The following is a 21,010-nucleotide window of genomic DNA, read 5'->3' on the forward strand; positions in this document are numbered from 1 at the left end:
ATAAACTGAGGGAAGTGCATAAAAAAAACCATTCATTAACTATGCAAAAAGATTGCACTTGGGCCAACACTTGAGGAGCATCAAAAGCAATGACCATACTTCTCCCCATAGAGAGGTTTCCTCTGCATCCGAGCGCAACCCCAAACCATGTGCAGTGTCCCCGACCATCAAAGAGCAAAAACCAAGGCGCAACCAACTGTAAACGTAAACAATCTTCAGTGCGCAGGACAGTTCTCAATGCGAATCCGAATCTGAGACAGCTGTGCATTGAATTGGGGGAAAAGCTTTCTGGGCCATGCCATGGGGGGAAAAGCTTCAAGTGAGCATTCAGTGGATTGCTGCCAATTTGGGCGAACGGTGGTTGCACGGTGATTGCTTGTTGCCCAGGTTACGTGTCAAGGAGCTAAAAACCGTCGGCCATGTTAGCCAGTAAAGTGGCTAATTAAAGGCCAATGCTCAAAGCCCTTCAAAATCAATTGTGAAAAGTCAAGTGTCAAGTGCCTAAACGAATCAAAGATCGGCTGGTTATAGCTCTAGCTTGATTCTAAAAATGCCCTCCACTATCACGAAAGTGCATCAGCAAATTACATTTTAAGTCTGGCCGATTGCCAACACAAAAAGCGGAAACCAACGGAGCAACACAACAGCCAGAACAAAACCACAACGACAATGTCGAGTGGCAGGTAGGATTCCCCACATATCCATATAGTATTTGTGCACGATATAGATAAAGCAGGGAGCATAGCCCATGGGCCTTTGTTCCATATCTGAATGGTATTATGACTTATCCACTGCCTGATATTTGTCGTGCAATCAATAAATTGATTTTTGATTGCCATGTGTGTGGGTTTTCCTTGGCGTTGTCTTTTGTTTTTCTTCTGTTTTTTGTTTTGTTTTGTGTGTTTCTGTTAGTGTGCTTACGGCGTCGCACTGGCTGGCAAAGGGTTGCGCCTATATCTAGGGCCACTCACGATGTTGCCTCGAGGCCATAACATCCCACAGTGCGCATACTTGATGTGGGCCAGATGGAAATTCAGAGATGGTTTTATAATTTATTAAAATATGTTTACTCATTTATGATTTCACTCTTGACCTTTTTTTCACGGGCAGAATTCTATTTTGAAGTTTGCTTTGCATTTTGTTGCCTTCTTTATTTAGAATTCAAGCGCATAAATATCAATTAAAATTTCATTTGTATTTGAAAACCGGTGTATGTTTGCTCACTATCTTAAGCATGACATTAGCAATCAGCCGAAAATATCCTAATCCATTAAAAATTCTAAAGAAACATACTGTATACGTAACTTTAAATACGTATGTATACAAAATCAGTTCAGATTATCATACACAGCACGTGTGCCGCTACTCCAAACGTTTCCATTACTTTCGGATCAATTTTGTTTGTTTTTTTTCTGTGGTTCGGTGATCATTTGGTTGGACAATAAGATTCATTACTGAAAATTAACTAATTTTTGGTCGAAATAATTTGTAGAATTTTATAATTCATTAAGAACCTAAGCTCATAAAACAAACACAATTACCATTTAATTTTGATTGCCACTTACAAACAGGTTTTTTTTTTTTTGGCAAATCACTTTAAAAATGACATAAACATTTACTCATATATTTACTTAAATATTTACTTATTGATTACTCATTTCACTTGAGTTTGCTCCATACAAAATTATAAAGCAAGCTTTGAAATCGCAAACCAAGCGTCAAAGTTCAGTTGATTAAGCAATGTGACATGACAGCACTGTCACCTTTGCCTGCACATGACTCTTGTGGTTGAGCAAACAGAAAGGAACACCCACACGAAGCCACAACCACGCAACCACAGAGACACACACACAATGCAAATATGTGCCTGGTTATTTTTTGGCGCCAAGCCGACAATTTTCATGCTGATGATGAAGGAAAATGAGGGAAAATGTGCACAAAATGAGCAGAAAGGGGAAGATGGGAGATGTGAGATGTGAGAAAAGGAAACTGGAAACTGTTTGCTCTTGGATATCCCTTGCTCCCTCAGCAGTCATGACTCATTGGCCTGCTGTCCCGGGCATATCCTGGCCATGGAAACTGATACTCCCTCAGAGACGGGGGCTCTCCTTTGCCAATTATGTGCTGATTGTAATTATATGTACATTTCGTGCATATTTTAAGCAGCCCGATTATCCTAATTACATGACTGGCTGCTAATAGGATACTTGGCTTCTGGTGGTGGGAAATGTGAGGCTTTCTTTAGCTAATGCTAGGAGAAGTTGGTGCAGTCTTCAATGGAAATAAAGGTTAAATGTTAGTTAGAGGCCCAAGAAATTGGTAGACTGTTTGGGGCTGTGTAGAAAAGGAGGAGTGAAGGAATATATTGTGTATTTAATGACAGTACTAAACATTTCATGCTATCCTACTTACTCTGTAATCCATTGGCACATTTTGCTCATGCTATTTCTAGTTTGGTTCTATATTTAGTCGCTGCTATACCGCAAGTAGAGCAAACGTATGCTAAAGTAAATAAATAAATAACTTAGACATGAAATCCCCTCTCTCTCTCTCTCTCAATGTGACTGATTGTTTGTCTGCCTTTCTTTTCTATCTATTCACCAATTCATGTAGCCGTCTGTCTGTCTTTCGGTCTTTGCATATGTGGGATTTCACGCAGTTGAATACGTGACCAACAAATGCTACAAAAAAGTGACTTGAACAAGTTTTTTATAGGGGAACCCCTAGCCATATACAGATTCGATTGCTATGACGAAATACACAAATCGTATTGCTGGATGTTACCTGTGTACATATGTACATGTTCAAATTCAATTAAGAATAAACTTTTCGGGAATTCAAGGGCCGAACTCGACTTACATTACTTTGGTGGGACTAAAATGAGAAATGGGAAAAACGTAGACATTTTATTTGCCTTTTGCCTTTTATCCTGGCAGCCTGCTGGATGTGCTCTGCAGTGGCAGTGGTGCCCGCCTGGCCCTGGGCACCTCCGTCATCTCCTATTTGATTGTCTACAATGAGGCCTCGGCACCGAGCATGCTCTTTGGTGTCCTGCTGGCGACACTCTATGGCAGCATGTCAGGTGAGAGACAAAACCGTTGTTGATGTAAAGATTTTATTGTATGACCATTTTTTCCACTCAAAGCGCGCTGTAAGACGAGTCTGCGAAGCCTACAAATGCCTTATGTTAGGGCCACCAACAAATTTGACTATGGCTGCCTTTTTCTGGCCATATGGCTGGATGCCCTGGCTGCCATGTGTGCCTGTGCGGCGCTGGCCAGGACACTGAGTGCCTGTCTGGATGCCATGACGGGAGGCTTGGCCAGGATACTCATTTTGGGCCGGAATGCACCCACGAACGAGCCCTGGCCGGATGTCTTGGGTGTCTCTGTCGTCTTTCTTGTCACTGGAATGTTCATGCTGGGTCTGGAGGTAAGTGCTCCACAGTCTACCCCTATATCATGCACTCACTGAATTACCATATCATTTTGCAGCACTCGAAAGCCTTCAGCCTCATCATGACACTCGGTATGTTTGGCTTGAATGCAATCCTCAGCGCCGTTGGCTGGTGGCGTGGCGATTTGTTGGCCTGGTCGACGGATAACTACTTCCAGCCTGATGGCATTAGCAGTGTAAGTGCTATACACCCCCCTCTGGCTCTGTCTCTGTGCTACTGGGTCAGTGCACTGTGTGTTGTTTCCTTTTGTTTTATCGATTTTTGGTGTCGTGACTGCTGGCAATAGCGTGACCGCAGCTGAAGCCACAGGATACGGGCTTTTGATTATGACACGTAGTGCCGCGTTCGGGTTTTTGTTTTTATCGCGCAAAAAGTCCAGTCAGACAGTTAGAAAAAAGGCTTTGCCAAAGGTGTAGGAACAATTGTTAAGGACTCTTGGGGGTGCAGCGAGTACTCGTTATTGGCTTATGGCAATCTTTGGCTTATTAATGGATATGCTAATCTTTTATTCTCACCTCTTTCTAGGTCTTTCTGGCCACTGCGCTGCTCAGCTATAGCTTTCCCAGCGACTGGCCGCAACAGCATCGAAGTGGACGGTATGCAGCCAGCTTGATCACATCTCTGGTCTGTGTATCCCTGCTCCTGACAGCCGTTTGTCTTTCGACTGTGGTGCACTACAAGTGAGTATATTCCACTTTTTTCTTAACCATTAACTAATCCTCTCTCTCTCTCTCTTCGTGTAGAACCCATGAGGAGTACGTGGCTGTGCCTCTGTTCAATGTCCTCGATGAGAGTGGCTTCCATAAGCTGGTGCCTGCCTCCGCCTGCATGTTGCTCCTCACCAGCTCGGCTGCCTTTCTGGAGATCTTCCCAGAGCTCTATGGCATTGTGGTGCGTCTGGCCACATCGGAGTGGCGCATACTCTCCAAGCAAATCAGCTACGAGAGCTCGGAGAGTGGCAATCCCGTGCTGGCTGTCTTTATTGCCGGCAGCCTGTGCGCCATGCTCGCCTTTGCCTGTCCCCTGCAGCATCTCAGCTACACTCTAGCCGCCAGTCACATTGGTGCTGGCTTCCTGCGTGCCTTCTATCTGCTATATACCCCATATCGACCGAAGTTCATGCAACCCAGCTGCGAGTCCTCGCTGTCCTACAGTCGCCTGTCCACGGCTCCCATTGCCAAGAGCAGCAGTTGCAGCAGTGCCGCCACCTCCAGCTCGAGTCGCCTCAAGCGTAGCCTCTGGAACATCAGTCTGACCAAGCACACGGGCCTAAAGAAGCCCAAGACGAAGCCAAGGAACAAGCAGGAGGTGGAGAAGGAGTGGCTGCTGCTAGGGGAACCAACATCGCCGTGTCCGCAGCGTGAGGGCAGGGATGTGGAGTCAACGATTCTGTCGGATGGAGAGCCACCGGTGAGTAGTCTTTGTAGTTTATCCGAAAGGAGTTTGGTCAGGAATAGTTAGAGCTCTATTAACTATTATTAACTAAAGTTTATCGTATATATTTTCTAATATTAACATTTGTTCTTCTCTTTTTCTAGCCATCGGACTTTGAGTATCCCGACAAGTTTGACAAAAGTGATTCGGATACCTCAACGGACATTGATGCCATTGTGGATGAATATCGGGAGAAGATTAAAGTAAAATCTATGCACAATCCCTTATGTTTGCTTTAGCTAACCGTTTGCATTGCCTTCCCTTTTCGTAGGTAACCACGGCAGGCCCCTTGGAGCGCAGCGTTCGTGTGCCCACTGTCAGCTCGTGGCGTGTGACTATCTTTGCTCTGGTGGTCATTGCCTTGGGCATTGCTCTGTGTGTGGCTGGACTCACGATGCACTGGGCACCGGCTAGCTTTACCGGTGCCATTGGTGTGTTCATTGTGACCATAATGATGGGCTTTATACCCAAGTACACGGGCAGTGTGATCAATGTGAGTCCCGTTCTGTGTGGCATGTCGCTGCTGCTGTGCGTTGTCCTGTTCAGCGGCTGTGCAGTGCACTCGTGGCCGGGTCTGATCATCTGGCTGCTGGCTGGACTCATAATGGTGGTGCGATGTGATAAAGTCTGCTGCAATTGCTTCGAGCACTCGTCCATGATGAATGCCCAGCTGATTCCCAGTGTTTCGGGCAAGACAATCGCATCGGGAGTAAAAAAAGCTTCATTAGCATCTGGTTCGGGTTTGAGTGGTGCGGGACCATCCACCAGCATTCGGATACCCAGGCCGCCCAAGACTGTGGGCGTGGTCAGTTTGCCGCAACGCATCAATGGCCATAGATGACAGTCGGAGTCCTCGGAGGAGGGCGAGGACTTGTTCCACGAGGACTTCAACGTGCGCGACTTCGATGAGGAGGATGGCAATGCTGGCGAGGATTGTTGGACTGATTAGCTTGCCCTGACGCCGCCTGCTTTAGATATCTACAATATAAAATGCTTTGAGGATCTCCGAGATGATCAATCAAGCTTCAAGCCATTATGCCTGACTTTTCTAGCTAGTTCAATTCAATGTCAAAATCCATTTATGTACAATTATGTATGTATTTATGTATGTCTTATGTATGTATCTCTAGTTAGGCAACCCTCTTTACAAATAGGCTACCAATAAAATGCAAATTTTCAAGATATATCATAGCTTGAGGATAACTTTATTCTTATAATGATAAACTAACAAAGAGAGACTCTAATAGTTCCTAAGATTCACAATGGCTTACTTCGTTTATTAAGCATCCAATGCTTATCTCAAGTTTATCCAAAGAGCACTTCAAGCACGATAAATCTCTTTCAGAAACCCACTTGTTTATCTCAAGTTCAGTGAACGATAAGATCAAATGTTCTATGCATACAAATGTTCATTCTCCATGAGATAATCCACCAGTTCCTTGACGGGTGACATTATAGTCTGCTCGTAGCCAGGCTGAAGCTTCATCACCCGCAACAGCAACCCACTGCGATCGGTGTTCAGATAATAGTCAAACTTCTCGGGCTCCTCGGATCTTAGACGATTTGAAATGCTGGACGACATCTTGGTCTGGGGCTCGGTGAGTGCCCAAATGATCAGAGCAGCGAGACGAGTGCGTTGGCATTCCTTTAGGAAATTTTCGCTCGAAATAAGTGCCCCATCCAAGCCCAGACGGATTAAGTGGGACTGCAGCGATATGTGGTAGTGGTCGAGGCACTCATCATAGATCTCCCGCCGCACATCAGCCGAGGCCACAATGTAGAGCAAAAAGAGGACATCGAGAGTGGGTGAACAGTATTTGGTTAGCTGAAAGTCCACAATGCAACAGGCACTGGGCAGAACGGATGATTCCGAACCAAACCGAAAGAAGATATTCCTATCCCAGGTATCCCGATGGCACAGCACATTCCTTATGGTCCGAGAGGGAGTCACCAGTTCCTCGGATTTGGTCAGCAGATTGTAGAGTTTATTGTGGATGAAACTCTGATGTTCCACCGTTTGATATTGGGGGTGTCTGGCAGCCAGGAAAACAATTGCCTAAGGAATGAGTTCACCAATAAATAAGCTATACAATTTTGATGTCCAGAATGCTCACTTTGAGTCCAGTCATGAACCAGGAGTTCTCCGTGCTCAAGTGCAGCTCAATCAGCACATCCTTGTAGAGCTCTCCAATGTTGAATTGTTCCTTTTCCTCCCAGGCTATGCCGGCGGCATGTACCTCTGCCAAATGTTCGAGTACCAGTTTGTAGTGCTCCAAAGTATAGATCTCTGTGGCCTTCAGATGTCGATATTCCTGCGTGAGATCGTCCAGTACTAAGATATCATTGCGACTGTAGAAGCAACGGGGAAAGAGTTTCTTTGTGGCTACACGAATCATATTTTTATAGTATTTTTTTTGCTTTAAATGTTTGTGCAATATTCTTACCATATTTTTGTACATTTGGTAGAATTTTTGTATATATTGCAGATTCCTTGCGGAAAACTCCTTTGCGCTCGCACTCGGCACGTTGTGGTTCATTTTTGCGCGGCAAACTCTTGATAAAATAATCCAGTTCATGTCTGTCTTTGTCTTTAATGTCCTCCACTATCAATCTCAATTTGTAGTACTCTCCCATATAACCCATGAGGTCATTGGAGCCCGCCTCCAGTTGGGAGTCTAGGAGTAAGATCTGCGATTTATCCTTATCCTTCAGCGTGCGCTGTGCTATGAGCAGACATTCTTCGGCACTGAGTAGATCCATGGGGTTCAGGTAATGTCTGTTTGGCTGCCAAAATTAGAATGAGTGCTACAAAATAATCTTCGTTTGTCTTTGGGAACGCATAAAATAATGAGATTGCCAGTGTTATCTATCACTTGTTTGGGTGTCTCTTTCTTTTCTGAATCGTATGTTTAGATAATACAACTTGGAGACTGCAGAAGGTTTGTTTCAACAGAAGGTAGAATAATTTATGAGACATCAAAGCATATTTAGATGCTGAAATGAAGCACACAAAAAGGCCATTTAAATAGCTTTAAACTCTATCCCGCATCAGTTTTCCATCCATGCCAAATCGAGTGACAAATGAATATGCCCCTGAAAGTAAGACAACCCATTACCAAGTACACTTTTTAGCGATAAGATAATCTCTCAAAGAGAGAGCGTTCAGCGCCAGCCAGCCCACTGATACGAACCCTAGTGTTACCAGGTGAACAGCAACCAGATAGTGAGACAAATTCACATTTAATCAGCTTTGTTTATGATATGTCAGTGCCAACAAATCGTCCACACACTCGTACATGTAATCGGCAAAGTCTCGATGTTCGTTCATCAACTGGAGCACAGCTGGTGTACGATCGACATTACAGAAGCGATGAAAGTCCGCCGGTCGCTGATCCTTGAGGCTCTTCAGATAGTTGTCGGGCAGTCGGAGTATGGTGGCTGCCATGCAGTTGTAGGTGGCCCCAAACAAGGCAAAATCCTTGAGAGATTGCTCAAACTCCTCGCGGCTCAGCTGCTCCTGTCTGGCATCGACGCCCATTGTCTGGAGCTCCTCCGCCAGAGTGTCGTAGTACAGATTTATCAAGCGATCAATCATTTGCTTACGATTGGCTGGCTCTAGATTGAGATAGCTAACCAAATGGAAGTCCATGGCAGGCGGGGCATAGCGACACAACTGAAAGTCCACCAGGATGGAGCGCTCCTCCAGCGGGCGCTCCTTGTGATAGAAGACATTGGCACCCCAGGCATCCCGATGAACGAAGACATTTCTGTGTACTGGCGAGGGGTTAACCATATAATAGACGCTATCCAAGCGGCGTGGCAGTTCCTTGGAGATGTACTCCTGGGCCCTGGCATCATTGCGGACATCGGGATGAGTGGCAGCTACCGCCAGCACGGCCTAGAGAAGAGGTTTAGGATATATTTGAGGAAGGAATATCTCTGCATTCGATGCTCACCTTTAGACCCGCGGTATACCATTCAACGTCAGGAGCGACGGACACTTCTTTGAGCCACTCCCGCAGCTGAACGCCGATCGTTTGTCCCCGCTCTCGCTCATAGGCCACACTACTGGCATGAAGGGTGGCCAGCGACTTTAAAATGGGACCCAGCTGCTCCTCGCTGAGGAAACGAGTGCCCGCTGGCAAGGAGACATATCCCATATCCTCGACATTCTGCATCACGAAAAGATCATCGCGGGTGAAGTAGCATTTGGTGCACCACACATGGGGAGCTGCAGAAAACTCCCAATGGATCATTTTTATATTTTCATGGACTGCGTAAACTTACAGAACTTTTTGAGCTCGTTGAGCAGCAGTTCATAGAGTTTAGTCTCCTTTTTGATGAGACCCATTTTCTCCATATAGAATTCCATGTTGGCATTTTGAAAGATCACCGACTTGACAAACAATCGTGTGGTCTGCTCCTCCTGCTCATCTGCCAGCTGATATTTGAGTTTCAAATGGAAATATTCGCCCAGGAAGCCAACACTTTCGGTGGCTGGCACTATTTCAAAGTGTTTTAGGACCCCATGCTGCTGCTTATCGGCCAATAAATTTACCAAAATCTCCTGACACTCTTCCAGCGTAAACAGTTCCAAGCGATTTTGTCGCGTGAGCACCGGTTTGTAGTCATCGTTACTCATACTCAGGCGATTGTTACGCGATTATATAGATCGGTAATGGACTGCACGGGTTTTGGACTCAAACTGATTTCATTTCGATTGTGTTGCAGAGTTTATATTGAAGAAAATACTCTATAAGGAGGGGGTATATAACGTATCATAGGCTACACAATTGCACTGCGCTAAGCTAGCTTTAATTCCTATTTTGTTAGAGTACTTTCCCTCTCGATCATGGCATTTTCTTCACAATCATTTCTTATCGTCACAGGCTGCACAGCCCATCGAACTCTTGCTTATCGGACTCTCTCTCTCTCTCTCTCTCTCACATAATTGCCCTATCGATGGCCATGTTCATGACATCCACACAGCACTCCTCCATGTAGGTCCTGAACCCTTGATTGGTTTTCATGTAATCCAAGATCACTCCACTGCGATCCACATACTTAAACTCATTGGTCACGAAGGCGGCTGGCACCTTGACTATGGTGGCAGCCACAGCGCGATAAACAATCCCAAATAAACGAAACTCTTCAAAGGATTCCAGGAGCTCCGCTTTGGTCAACAGTTGCTCTGCCTTGAGGCCAAACTCTGTGAGATTCTCCACCAAATAATTGTAGTACACATCGATGCAGCTCTTCTCCATTTCCCTGCGATACGCTGATGTGAGATTCATGTACAAACAATAGCTAAGATCTTGGGCAGGTGGAGTGTAACGACATGTCTGAAAGTCTACAAGAAGAGCTGCCCCAGAGTCCTCTTCGCTCGGATAGAAGGTATTGCCTATCCACAGATCGCGATGGCAGAGCACATTCCTGTACTTGATTGAGGGTTCCGCCTGCTCGTAAATCCCCTCCATGATAGCCAGCAGTTGGTTGTCAATGAAATGTAGTTCTTTGGCTCCCTGATACTGGGGTAGACTTCGCACGGCAGCCAGCACAGCGGAGAGACCGGTGGTAAACCAGGCTATCTCCGAGGCCACTGTCACCTCCAGCAATTGATCGCCATAGGCGACACCAATGTTCACTTCCGTCTGATGCTCGTAGATCAAGCTGGCGGCGTGGAAGGCTGCCACCGAACGCATCAGCTGCTGCAGGTGATTCTCGTTGAGTTGCGAGGCATCCACTGCCCGATATCCTTTTAGTTTGATGTCCTCGAGCACCAGTAGATCGGGTCGAGTGTAGTAACAAAAGGGACTCCACTTGACTTTGGCTAAGGGGAAGACTACTTATAGTTCGTTGTTTTAAACTTGGCATTTGATTTACTCACTGTAATTTTGCATTTTGGGCAGCATTGTCTCATAGAACCATGCCTCCTTTCGAAAAATAGCCTCCTTGGCCACTTCAGCGCTTTGTTGAGGCAGGGTTTTGATGAAAAGCTGCTTTTTGTGGATGATATCCTCTCGTTCAGCCTGCAATAAGTATACATTTGGCTTTATAATGGATTTGCCTGCTGCTTACGATAGCAGATCGATAAAAAGTGAACTAAGAAAGCAGCGAGCTTTTGAATGGATGCTTTTTTCTAGCTTTAGTACATGAAATGGCCGCTGATGCCAGTGGAGCGCCAAAACAGACATACGCCCAAAGGTATACCATGAAATGTAAATATGAATTACACAGGCATGTATCATGTATGAAGCTTACGTGTACAATGCACCAGTTTTGTCTACATGAAAGTTTCTTTAAAGATGAATGACAATTTTGGCTAATGTTTCCTGTGTATCTAGGGCACATTAGTCCTAGTGCTGAAAGATCTATGTTGTCGTTTACGCTATGCCTAACAATACCTAGCAGATTTTGGCAGAAGAATAAAATATTAAATTGGACTGTGGCCATACAAATCATAGCCAACATACTCTAAAGAATTAAGATTAAGCCTATATATCCAAAATTTTTTAGTTCAAAGTTGGAGCTTTCTTAATAGTTTCACAATTAATTACTAGACGACTATCATTTAATGGACACAAACTTTGTAGTGTTTTGCACTGACTGCCAAGGCAATGGCCAAGATATGGATACTCACGTTGCAGCAGCTTATAGTCAGTGCATAGTAATCACCCAGATAACCGATTGCAGTGTCATCTCGAACCACTTGATAGGCCAACAGCTTGCTCTTGCCATTTGTCAGATTCTCCAAAATTTTCACACATTCGTGGCGGCTGAGCAGCATATTGCGTATACGCAAGGCCGTCTTACGTATACGTTGGATCTTTCTCTCTCTTTGGCTCTCTCACCCTCTCTTTGTGTGGCGTTCGCTGGCGTTTTGACAGAGCACACTTTTCCGAGAATTTTCACTCAGCAGAATACAGCAGACACTGCCGATCGGAAGCAACTGAGCGAAAATAGAATTCTACTCAGTTTTTATTTTCTTTTGGCTAGCATTTTGAATGCACAAATGTTGGTGGTGCATTGTGTACGATTTAGATTAGATTTGTATGATTAGATATAGGCCAGTGGGTGTGTTTGCTGCTGCACTGGGGGGCAATTAGAAGAAATTAGAGATACATTCAAAAAAAAAGCGCATGTGGAAAGCAAATATAAATCCAAATATAATCAAACTGAGCTATCTATATCTTTTTTTATCTCAAGCAATGCTCAAAATCAGTGCAAATAATAAACTTTCTTAGTCAACAGCCAGGCGCTTCAAACGTGAATCCAAGAAGCTCGAATAAGGACGAATTGTCATGTAGTAGAATATCTCCACGAAGCTAAGCAAACTGGCACCCACAAATAGACCCGTAGTGCCTCCAATGGACACTAGAATAAATTCACATTTATCAAAGAAAAACCTATGAAGTTCTCTGATGATCCCACTCACCCACCAAATCCAGTTTGCCACGCACCAAATTCCTCTTGTAACGCTCCGTGGGCAGCTCTATGAGACCCACCTCAATGCGGGAGACGGGATTCTGCTGCCCCACCATATTGTCCTTGCTGTCAAAAACTGTAGTTATGTCCACCTCCGTGCAGGAGGGCAGACAATCGCAGACCAGACCCTTGCGACCGCGACGCTTTGACCACTTGGCAATGATCACCGAAAGATCCTCATAATTTCTGTTAAGGCACTCCAGACCATCCATATTGCAGAGCTGCCAGTCGGGAGAGTTGGGAGACAGATGACTAGAGCAGTTGCACAACTCCATCTGGCGATCCTTGCGACACTGAACCGTGCAGGCACTGTAGCTGTAATAATTGTGGACACTGAGGATGTTCTCATCGGCAAATCGACAATTACGCTGATGGACGCTCGTCTGACGGATTTCCTCATCGTTTTCAATGTCACGCTTCGAGATGTAGCGTCTGGAAGATTAGATTTTGGTATGAACTAATATGTAGGAACCGCAAGGGTTGCTTACATGAAAGATATATAGGGACCCACGACTAGAAAATCCGTTTTGGGTGTCACCAAAGTGGGAACTTCCTCGGTGCCCAATATGAAGACCTGCTCAAAGAGAAGGAAGGAACCTTTAACCATTGATTCAGTCGACTTTTAGGCACATCTGTTGAAATGGTCGTCTTCAACTCTTTAGTCATAATATATTAATCTTTATGATCCAAGTGCTATGAACTTTTCTTTGGTCAGAAAGATTATAGAACTCACAGTAGCCTCCGTATGCAATTCCATTGTGAGTGTTCCGGGTCCAGTATAACGATTCGAATACATATTCAGCTTGGGGCCTTTATTCTTGCTGTAATGAAACATCTTTTGTGAGAAAATCACTCTCCATATAAAGATATTTATGGGTTTCGCACCCTGCCTGCAAGGAGTTGATGGCATAGCATATGCCCAGCTCTGTTTCCATGCGATGAAAGTACTTGCAGCACTCAAAGGGCTTGTTGTTCCACTCGCAATTGCTGATGGAGTCCACACAGCTGCTTCGCACCAGCTCCGCGTAGTAGGAGAAATTCGAGTAGAAGCAAGAGGCAGTGGACTCCTCGCCACTGCACTCGTGCACCGTGTGATAAGACTCGCCGCGGAAGAAGGCAATCTCGCTGAGAACCTCCTCCAAGGTAAAGTCATGATCCGCTCCCCAGAGTCTGAAAGGAATCCGTTTTAGGCACTCCTCTGAGCGTTATTTTACTTACTGTTCAGCCACTTCCTGTATACGATCCATATTCTTCGACTCACACACTATGATGGCTGGAAAATTGGTGTTCCAATCGCGATACGAACTCTCCACCACAAAGCTAATGGCATTATTCTCAAAGGCACCTGAAAGGTGTCTCCATAGTAAACCATTAAACATCTTATCTGTGTCGCATGCGACGACTCACTCAGCGAGGCTTTGATAAGCAACCAGGAGGCATACCAGGAGACTACCAGACAAATGACCCAGAAAATTCGCTCCAACCAACTGGCATCTTTGTCCACTATGAATCTGGCGCCATGTAGCGTAGAATTCGATAAATATTCCTCTATAGTTCGACTGAATCTCATGGTGGTACTCTGCTCTATGAACTCTAATCCGTAAGTGATTGTAACTGAACCTGCAACCGAACCGGAAACCCCTGTTGTTACACTTGCTAATGACTCCCCATTATTCATTCGATTTATCAATCTCGATTAGAGTTATGTTTGTGTCAGCTGTTCATTTTCCCAGCTTCGGTCACACGCACATTTATCCAAAGATTACAGTTTCGGCCAGCTCTTTGGAGTGGCACAAATTTGTTTGCCTCACATCAACAATGGCTTAACTCGTTGTAGTTTACTTGATAAGCACACGCTCCCATGGGGTTTATAGAGTCTGTCTACTACATAATAAATCCAGTCCGAATTTTAAACAATTAGTTGCCAACAGGCTAGCGCCAGTGAGTGTTTTGTGTGTAAATGTTTTAATCTCTTATCTACACTTGGATGCAAAAATGTAGAAATGACTGAAAGTTGAAATTAATAAATATTAATTCTTGTCATTTATTCACAAATAAACTGTCCTATTAAATGGCCTTCTTGGTAGAAAAGTTCATGGGTTTTCGCCAGGAAATACTTCCATTTGTTTCATCAGCATTATAAGATGTTTGGCTCGTATGACTGAACACACCGCCAGGGTGTGGTCCTTAATTGCTGCAAATATGTGCAGTCTAGGCCAAGAGCAAATAAATTAAATGGGATTTCTGCTAACGCCTTTTATGCATTTTCCCCCAACCCATTCGGATGCACAATCTTCTCTATAGAGCCCTGTCGCTTATCTTGTGAAAATTTACAACAGTCTAATGGTGGGAGGAAGGAATATAAAATGTTGTGCCCACGGGCAGATCTCCAAACAGTTGACATCGACATGGCGCCGGCACTGGAGTTGAGTGCCAGCGAGATACGCGGCCTGTGCCAGCGATACCTTCATCAAGATAATTGCAGTTCAAGTCCTGGATTCGATATAGTCAGCTATCAGCTGAGACCCACATCGGAGGCGCCAGCCGGATATCTGGGCAGTCACTTCTATCTGCAGGTCACCGTGCAGCTGCACGATGGAGAGGAATTGAAGCTCAGATTCTTTGCAAAGGCAGCACCCGAGGGCAATGCCTCGCGAATGGAGTATCTCGAGGATTTTGGAGTGTTCCAAAAGGAGATTGCCGTGTATAAGAATGTGCTGCCCGAAGTGGAAGCAGCCTGCGCTAAGGTGGCACCCGAATGCTACTATGCCAACAAGAATCTACTGGTTTTCGAGAACCTTGCGGATCAGGGCTACCGCATGGGCAGCGGACGTGATGGGCTGCTGAGCTATGAGCAGCTGCTCTGCTGCCTGAAGACCCTGGCCGCCCTGCATGCCGGCTCCATCATCCAGGAGCAGCGTACGGGCAAGAGACTCACCCAAACACAGCCACGCGCCGTCGTGGAAAATGCTTATCCCAGCAACAAGAAGCCGGATCACCTGCGAATGGTAAACTTCAACAATGGCTGTTTGGTGTTTAAGAAAATCATCAAGGAGCTGCCCAAATATCAGTCAAAGATGGACTACATTTTGGATAACTTCACCGATCGAATGTCGTACATTTTCGAGGCAATCAAGACGTCCGATAAGTATCAGAACACCCTGCTTCATGGCGATCTCTGGGCCAACAACATTATGTTCCAGTACGGCAAGTATGGAGATAGTCCACTGCACTGTCGCCTCGTGGACTTCCAGCTGGCCCGATATGCTCCACCAGCACTGGATGTGCTCACCGTCCTAACCATCCCAACAACTAGTCAATTCCGGGCCGCACATCTCGATGAACTCTTGGCGGAGTATTATCGTTTCATGAGCGAGTTTCTCAAGCGTGCTGGCCTGGAAATAGCTCGCTTTATACCCGAAAATTCCTTCTTTCAATCAGTGGATGAGTTCCGCAGTGTGGGCCTCATCGAGAGCTGTCTCTTCTGTCATTTGGTGCTGCTGCCGCCATCCTCTACCCAAAAGTTGACCAGCTCTGCGGATGGTTTCAATGACTTCTTCAGCAATCGTCGCATAGAGATCTGCCAGGAGGCATTCGAAACGGATGAGCTATACAGAACCCGCCTCACAGACATGATTGAAGATTTTGTGGACAATTTTGTCCTAAAAGAAAGTAATTAAAGTTAGTAATTATCTCCCGAAAATATAGAAATTTCAAACTTTGCTTGGCTTTTTAGACCATGCTTCGTTGAGTTTTCGTTTTTGTTTAGCTCTTCTTTGGCGTTTCGGAAAACTTTCGAGCAGTGTCCAAAAACTTGCCAAGCCAACAAACCGATCTTCGGCTTTCGGCCAGTCTCAGTACCAGTGACAGTAGCAGTAGCAGTCGCAGCTCGTGGCTTTCTGGCGGCAAACTTCAATTCAGTTGCCAATTGGCCGCGTTCAATTCAACAACTGCTGTTGCGGGCTCCCATTGAAACCAAATCCGCCTTAATGCTTAGATAAAGCGTTTCAATAGTTTTGCAAACTTTTCAATATCAATTCAGAGACCTGTACAAAATGTGAGTTTGGTTCAAAGTGTGTAAAATAATCTTTAGAATTAATTATGTAACAAGATAAATAAGTAAATGAGTGAGAGATTAATGGATAAAATGAATTGGTGATTGCATGTGTTAATGAATAAAAAATTTATTGAATTGCTGGAGTAATTGCTGTGTAATTCCGCAAAAATTAAATTCAAACAAAATAAAACAACAAAATAACAAATGAAGTTAAACAGATTGAATAATAATAAATAATCTAATGAAAGATATAGATTTGTTAAGAATTTTCACGAATATGAAAATACATTCAAAGATTTTCAACAGAATCACAAGAAATCATTTTCAAAAGTCTCTTGTCCTTGTTGACAATTTCTGTGAAGATCTGCAAACATATTTGTAAAAACATTTGCACAATCATTCAATGTACTCTAAAGCTGATGATCCCATCAGCATGCCATAATTTATAAACCGAAAAAAGACTCAATAATTCGTTGCGGTGGCCACCCAAAGACCTACAAAAAAAGTGTGTGACAGAAAACCCCAATGCGAAAAAAAACCCATAAACAATTTTGACCTATCACAAAACTACAACAACAAAGCCCAACAACATTGACTGGAAAAAGGAGTTAGCCAAAAACCATAAAATTCGACAACAACAAAAAGATTGAAGCTGAAAAAATGCTGCACTTGACAGATAATTTCGTTTAACGGTCACGTTTTCTTAACAAAGACGCAAACAAAATGAACGAAAAATACCAAAACTAACACCACACCAATGGCAATAATAAAACTTAAAAAAAAGAGAAAAAAATTATAATATTATCAATGCAATAACCGAATATAATTATTGCGATTGTCATGGCACACAGCGTTTTCAATTAAACGATGTGAAGACACAAAACGGGCAACAAAAGAGGCCAAAACAAATGTCCAAAATCAGGTGCGCTGCCCTGCCCCGTTACGCCATTTGGCTAATAAATATGATCCATCAATATTGACCATAAAGTGTTGAGTGGGGGGCGTGGTGTCAGGGAGGCAGTTAGTCGATCGATCGTGCTTCGCGGACGAATAAAGTTGACACAGTTTTTTGATTTAAAGTCAAATGAAAGTGAAAAAATAGTGATGCAACTTTTAATTTTACTTTTCGGAATACTAATTTTTAAATTGAAATACAATTTATTCATGAAAATTTCACACACAAAAAAATATATTACATTGGTGGCTGCTCAAAAAATATAGTTTTTACAGCCAACTTAAAGTATTTACCAGCATCATTACAACCAGTAATAAATAAATTAACCAATTACATTACTTAATTAAAATAAACACTCCTAATTACCCTTTCAACACATATTATGGGCCTCACCTAAAATATATTTTAAAGCAGAATCGTGTAATACACGATTTTTAATTACAAATTTCATGGGGAAATGAGATGTGCATAAAAACAGCAGCGGTAACAGCAACCACATACAAAAAAAAAAAAAACATCCTCAACTGCGACAACCTTGAAACGGTTTAAAGTTTAAAGAGTTTCACACTTTCAAAACTTAACGATCACCTGCTCCAGTCGCCGGCTAAAACGTGTAATGAGCTTGTGTATGTTGAGTGCAGACAGACTCTTTTTATTGGGCTCAAGTTTCGCATCAAGGTTCCCCTCTCACTACTTATCTGAACTGTCATCACGGAGCTACCACACGACCCAACCTTATATGTACGATTACGATTCTTCGTTCAATTTTTACTGTATCCGTAACTGCATCTGTTTTGAGGTATGAACACTGGATCAAAAATTGAAGCACCCACCCACCGAACTATTGGAGGAACGAAAGTTGTGTCAGAAATTGAAGATATTTCTTTCTATTAAGCTTTCGTATGTACCAATAGTCTGTAGATTGTAAATATCCTATTCATCGATCTGAATTCACATTCCGATTCGTTTCATTCGTTCCAAATACAATTTGCAGTCCCTTCCCAGGTTCCTTTTAAGTTTGTCGCACCGAAAATCGCACTGAAAAGGCCAAATTCCTTTCACTGACAAACAACCTTATCCGACTTACAGTACTTTTCCTACACAATCTAATTTGTGGTGTTCCGATTTCCCCATTTCGCAATCCCCTTACCGATTACCCGTTTTGTAAGAATGAAAATTGTAACAGATGCGTGAGCACATTTCCTCATTGTATGCAAAATATAAACAAATTTGTAGACTTTGTAGAATAACAATACTAACAATACGTCAATCTTTGTCAATTAACCACATGACCCAAATTTGGAATGTTGGAATGGAATGGAATGAAGAGACGACTACGTACTGTACATACGTACATATGTAAAAAAGCGAAAACTGCAACCGACTCTCGGACGCTGACGCCAATTGGATTCCATTGACCTAATCAGACACAGACACGGAGACGGTGTGACGGGTGATGGGTGATGGAGACTGAGACTGGGACTGGGACAGCCACAAAGCGTAGTTGCAGTATGTAAGTAAGTAGCTGTCCCCCGTCCCAGTCCCAATCCCAGTCTCTGTGCCCAGTAACAAAAACAACAACAATTAAGTGGCGTACACAAAATAAGCATGAAAACCTGAAAATACCAGCACATTTTTGGGGAGGTTGTGGAGGAGAGTGTTTTGCTGGAGTCTTTTGCGCATGCGCAAAACGGCAGAATTGCATAAGACGTGGTGGGGTCCGTCCGATGGTCGGGCTGGTAACCGAAAGCGAAATGCAACCCGCCCAAGTCATGGCACATCAGTTGGGTGTGACCAAGAAGGCAAAAATGGTTGCTGGACTGTGAACTGGATTGTGCATAAGACAGGCAGATGATTTTTTGGGGTATTAGATTGAGCGGAGATGTTTTCAAAGAACTAATCGTATAGATCAAGGTTGGGATCTAGTTTCTGTTCTCAGTTGGATGGCAATCCCATCTTTTGAAAGCACTCACATGCCTGTGATTTGCATTGAACGTATGGGGAAACACCTTAACTATAAAGTCTACACAATATTTTAAATATGAAGTTCTATCGAAATGAATGACTAGATCAGCCTCGTAATAATTACCAAACAATATTAAGGAACACTATCTGTGTCCTAGCCATTCTCTACATTACAGTTTACCCATTAAAATACAGATCTGTTACAGAAACTCGAATATCTTATGGTTAGTCGTATCATAGCATTGTAATTCAAGTGATTTGCATGCTCTTGCATCATATAATTTCCCCGTTTCGTACGGTTATGGAAATCGTACAAGTCCAGTCAAGTCTTTGGCTTTAAAGCGGCTGATGATGATCAGTCACAACGGCAGCCAATACAATGACTTGGCCAAAAAGCAAAGGGCGGCAAGAAACACACACACACATTGAAAATGCCTGTGCCGCATTAGTGGCAATATCAAGTCCAAAACTTACATCACCAAAGGGGCAAGCGCGGCTGCAAGAGGCAAGTGGCTACGGCGTCACTGCCGGTTATCCAATTAAAAGCAAAGATCAGGGATCTTTTTGCAACCAAACTGGGACGAACGAACGTATGGACCAACTAGCCACCGCATGACGATTGGCAAAAGCAGAGCTTTTTTTCCACCTCGCAGCACGCGACATCTAGGAAATGACTGGCCACATGACAACCCAACTGCAACTTCAACAGAGAAATAGAAACTGCCACAGACGGAGTCGATGTCAGAGACTGAACGACGGAACCAGCAGTCAGCTGACTTGGCCAACAAGTTGTCCCGGTGCTTGGGCCTGGTACTGGGCTACTCACTCCGAAAAGCCGGTCATTTAGGCGTGGACTGGACTGGGGACTTGGGAGAGCTCTTGGGGGAACATGCGTGTGCCTGTGTGTGTGTAGTGCGTGACAGGCGGAAACTTGTTATATTATATGCACGCCACAATTATGTAATGATCATCGTAATAATAATTTAAGTCGAGCAAGTGAAAATGGTATTGTGCTCTCAACTGAAGTCTTCATCTGCCTCGTTCAAGGTGTCTGACCCGTCGACTCATCTGGTCGGTGGCCATTTTCGTCGTGGGTCTCACAATGCTGACCGAGGCACGTCCGCAGAATCAGCGGGATCTCCAGCACATTGCCGTCGTGGAGAATGCCGCTTGGGAGCAGACCCTGCCACAACAGTTCCAGAATCCTTTCTACAAGACACCCAGAGTCCGGGATGCTCTAGCCAGATCCAGTTGGTTTGGACCTGGCGAAGAGGTGGTACGTTTCATCAACTATAAACACACATATGGAATCTTGGTCTCTCAAATGAGTGGAATTTTGTTTCTTTTAGGTGTACGATCGTCAGGCTGAGAAAATTCCGCGTATGGAAATCTACAATGTGTTATCCCATGCCGGTCTGATACCACGTCGGCGTTTCTTTTAAATATTTTGCATTTATCAAATGTTATGTTATGTACACCAATATGAAAATATAAAATCGCAGTCATTAGTTTAGGAACAAAAAGGATCAAAAGCTGAACAATTTAATGGGCGATAAAAGCTTTATTGCAGATGATCCTATAATGGGCAGCATCTTATATTATTTTCATATGTATGATTGCTGCATATTCTTCTAGTAAAATGTGTGTGTTTAACCAC

At 43.9% G+C, this 21,010-nt stretch overlaps 7 protein-coding genes across 7 annotated transcripts; 3 read left to right on the plus strand and 4 right to left on the minus strand.

Moving 5' to 3' along the window:
- Nucleotides 1-340: 340 nt before the first annotated feature.
- Nucleotides 341-6,047, plus strand: LOC117583865. The gene is made up of 8 exons (XM_034272510.1): nt 341-683; nt 2,937-3,082; nt 3,146-3,432; nt 3,495-3,632; nt 3,983-4,137; nt 4,201-4,867; nt 4,996-5,094; nt 5,163-6,047. The coding sequence occupies exons 1-8, from the start codon at nt 670-672 to the stop codon at nt 5,730-5,732; spliced, it is 2,076 nt and encodes a 691-aa protein (XP_034128401.1). The 5' UTR covers nt 341-669; the 3' UTR covers nt 5,733-6,047.
- Nucleotides 6,048-6,174: 127 nt separating this feature from the next.
- LOC117583869 lies at nt 6,175-8,019 on the minus strand. Its single transcript, XM_034272515.1, has 3 exons — nt 7,336-8,019; nt 7,006-7,274; nt 6,175-6,947 (listed from the first exon to the last, which is right to left on the minus strand). The coding sequence occupies exons 1-3, from the start codon at nt 7,649-7,651 to the stop codon at nt 6,285-6,287; spliced, it is 1,248 nt and encodes a 415-aa protein (XP_034128406.1). The 5' UTR covers nt 7,652-8,019; the 3' UTR covers nt 6,175-6,284.
- A 93-nt stretch (nt 8,020-8,112) lies between these two features.
- LOC117583868 lies at nt 8,113-9,563 on the minus strand. Its single transcript, XM_034272514.1, has 3 exons — nt 9,179-9,563; nt 8,848-9,122; nt 8,113-8,789 (listed from the first exon to the last, which is right to left on the minus strand). Exons 1-3 carry the CDS (start codon nt 9,531-9,533, stop codon nt 8,136-8,138), a joined length of 1,284 nt encoding a protein of 427 aa, XP_034128405.1. The 5' UTR covers nt 9,534-9,563; the 3' UTR covers nt 8,113-8,135.
- A 37-nt stretch (nt 9,564-9,600) lies between these two features.
- On the minus strand, nt 9,601-11,837 carry LOC117583870. The gene is made up of 3 exons (XM_034272516.1): nt 11,532-11,837; nt 10,779-10,920; nt 9,601-10,721 (listed from the first exon to the last, which is right to left on the minus strand). Exons 1-3 carry the CDS (start codon nt 11,676-11,678, stop codon nt 9,835-9,837), a joined length of 1,176 nt encoding a protein of 391 aa, XP_034128407.1. The 5' UTR covers nt 11,679-11,837; the 3' UTR covers nt 9,601-9,834.
- Nucleotides 11,838-12,120: 283 nt separating this feature from the next.
- On the minus strand, nt 12,121-14,029 carry LOC117583866 (sodium channel protein Nach). Its single transcript, XM_034272511.1, has 7 exons — nt 13,784-14,029; nt 13,595-13,721; nt 13,262-13,546; nt 13,110-13,197; nt 12,865-12,950; nt 12,327-12,808; nt 12,121-12,265 (listed from the first exon to the last, which is right to left on the minus strand). The coding sequence occupies exons 1-7, from the start codon at nt 13,944-13,946 to the stop codon at nt 12,132-12,134; spliced, it is 1,365 nt and encodes a 454-aa protein (XP_034128402.1). The 5' UTR covers nt 13,947-14,029; the 3' UTR covers nt 12,121-12,131.
- A 728-nt stretch (nt 14,030-14,757) lies between these two features.
- On the plus strand, nt 14,758-16,466 carry LOC117583867. Its single transcript, XM_034272513.1, has one exon. The coding sequence runs from the start codon at nt 14,785-14,787 to the stop codon at nt 16,054-16,056; it is 1,272 nt and encodes a 423-aa protein (XP_034128404.1). The 5' UTR covers nt 14,758-14,784; the 3' UTR covers nt 16,057-16,466.
- A 2,345-nt stretch (nt 16,467-18,811) lies between these two features.
- LOC117583871 lies at nt 18,812-20,865 on the plus strand. The gene is made up of 3 exons (XM_034272517.1): nt 18,812-18,832; nt 20,401-20,629; nt 20,703-20,865. Exons 2-3 carry the CDS (start codon nt 20,456-20,458, stop codon nt 20,793-20,795), a joined length of 267 nt encoding a protein of 88 aa, XP_034128408.1. The 5' UTR covers nt 18,812-18,832; nt 20,401-20,455; the 3' UTR covers nt 20,796-20,865.
- Nucleotides 20,866-21,010: the final 145 nt, after the last annotated feature.

Source organism: Drosophila guanche, unplaced genomic scaffold (genome assembly GCF_900245975.1).
Source record: "Drosophila guanche unplaced genomic scaffold, DGUA_6, whole genome shotgun sequence".
Taxonomy (NCBI): Eukaryota; Metazoa; Arthropoda; class Insecta; order Diptera; family Drosophilidae; genus Drosophila; species Drosophila guanche.

Coding starts and splice junctions, on each gene's coding strand:
- LOC117583865 (XM_034272510.1), top strand. Junction 3,083..3,145: donor ACTCTATGGCAGCATGTCAG/GTGAGAGACAAA, acceptor TTCCACTCAAAG/CGCGCTGTAAGACGAGTCTG. Junction 3,433..3,494: donor TGTTCATGCTGGGTCTGGAG/GTAAGTGCTCCA, acceptor ATCATTTTGCAG/CACTCGAAAGCCTTCAGCCT.
- LOC117583869 (XM_034272515.1), bottom strand. CDS start 7,651: ATGGATCTACTCAGTGCCGAAGAATGTCTGCTCATAGCACAGCGCACG. Junction 7,275..7,335: donor ACCAAATGTACAAAAATATG/GTAAGAATATTG, acceptor TGATTCGTGTAG/CCACAAAGAAACTCTTTCCC. Junction 6,948..7,005: donor GGTTCATGACTGGACTCAAA/GTGAGCATTCTG, acceptor CTCATTCCTTAG/GCAATTGTTTTCCTGGCTGC.
- LOC117583868 (XM_034272514.1), bottom strand. CDS start 9,533: ATGAGTAACGATGACTACAAACCGGTGCTCACGCGACAAAATCGCTTG. Junction 9,123..9,178: donor CAACGAGCTCAAAAAGTTCT/GTAAGTTTACGC, acceptor AGTTTTCTGCAG/CTCCCCATGTGTGGTGCACC. Junction 8,790..8,847: donor GGTATACCGCGGGTCTAAAG/GTGAGCATCGAA, acceptor CCTCTTCTCTAG/GCCGTGCTGGCGGTAGCTGC.
- LOC117583870 (XM_034272516.1), bottom strand. CDS start 11,678: ATGCTGCTCAGCCGCCACGAATGTGTGAAAATTTTGGAGAATCTGACA. Junction 10,921..11,531: donor TGACTATAAGCTGCTGCAAC/GTGAGTATCCAT, acceptor TACTTATTGCAG/GCTGAACGAGAGGATATCAT. Junction 10,722..10,778: donor GCCCAAAATGCAAAATTACA/GTGAGTAAATCA, acceptor TCTTCCCCTTAG/CCAAAGTCAAGTGGAGTCCC.
- LOC117583866 (XM_034272511.1), bottom strand. CDS start 13,946: ATGAGATTCAGTCGAACTATAGAGGAATATTTATCGAATTCTACGCTA. Junction 12,951..13,109: donor AATTGCATACGGAGGCTACT/GTGAGTTCTATA, acceptor CTCTTTGAGCAG/GTCTTCATATTGGGCACCGA. Junction 12,809..12,864: donor GGTCCCTATATATCTTTCAT/GTAAGCAACCCT, acceptor CTAATCTTCCAG/ACGCTACATCTCGAAGCGTG.
- LOC117583867 (XM_034272513.1), top strand. CDS start 14,785: ATGGCGCCGGCACTGGAGTTGAGTGCCAGCGAGATACGCGGCCTGTGC.
- LOC117583871 (XM_034272517.1), top strand. CDS start 20,456: ATGCTGACCGAGGCACGTCCGCAGAATCAGCGGGATCTCCAGCACATT. Junction 20,630..20,702: donor TTGGACCTGGCGAAGAGGTG/GTACGTTTCATC, acceptor TGTTTCTTTTAG/GTGTACGATCGTCAGGCTGA.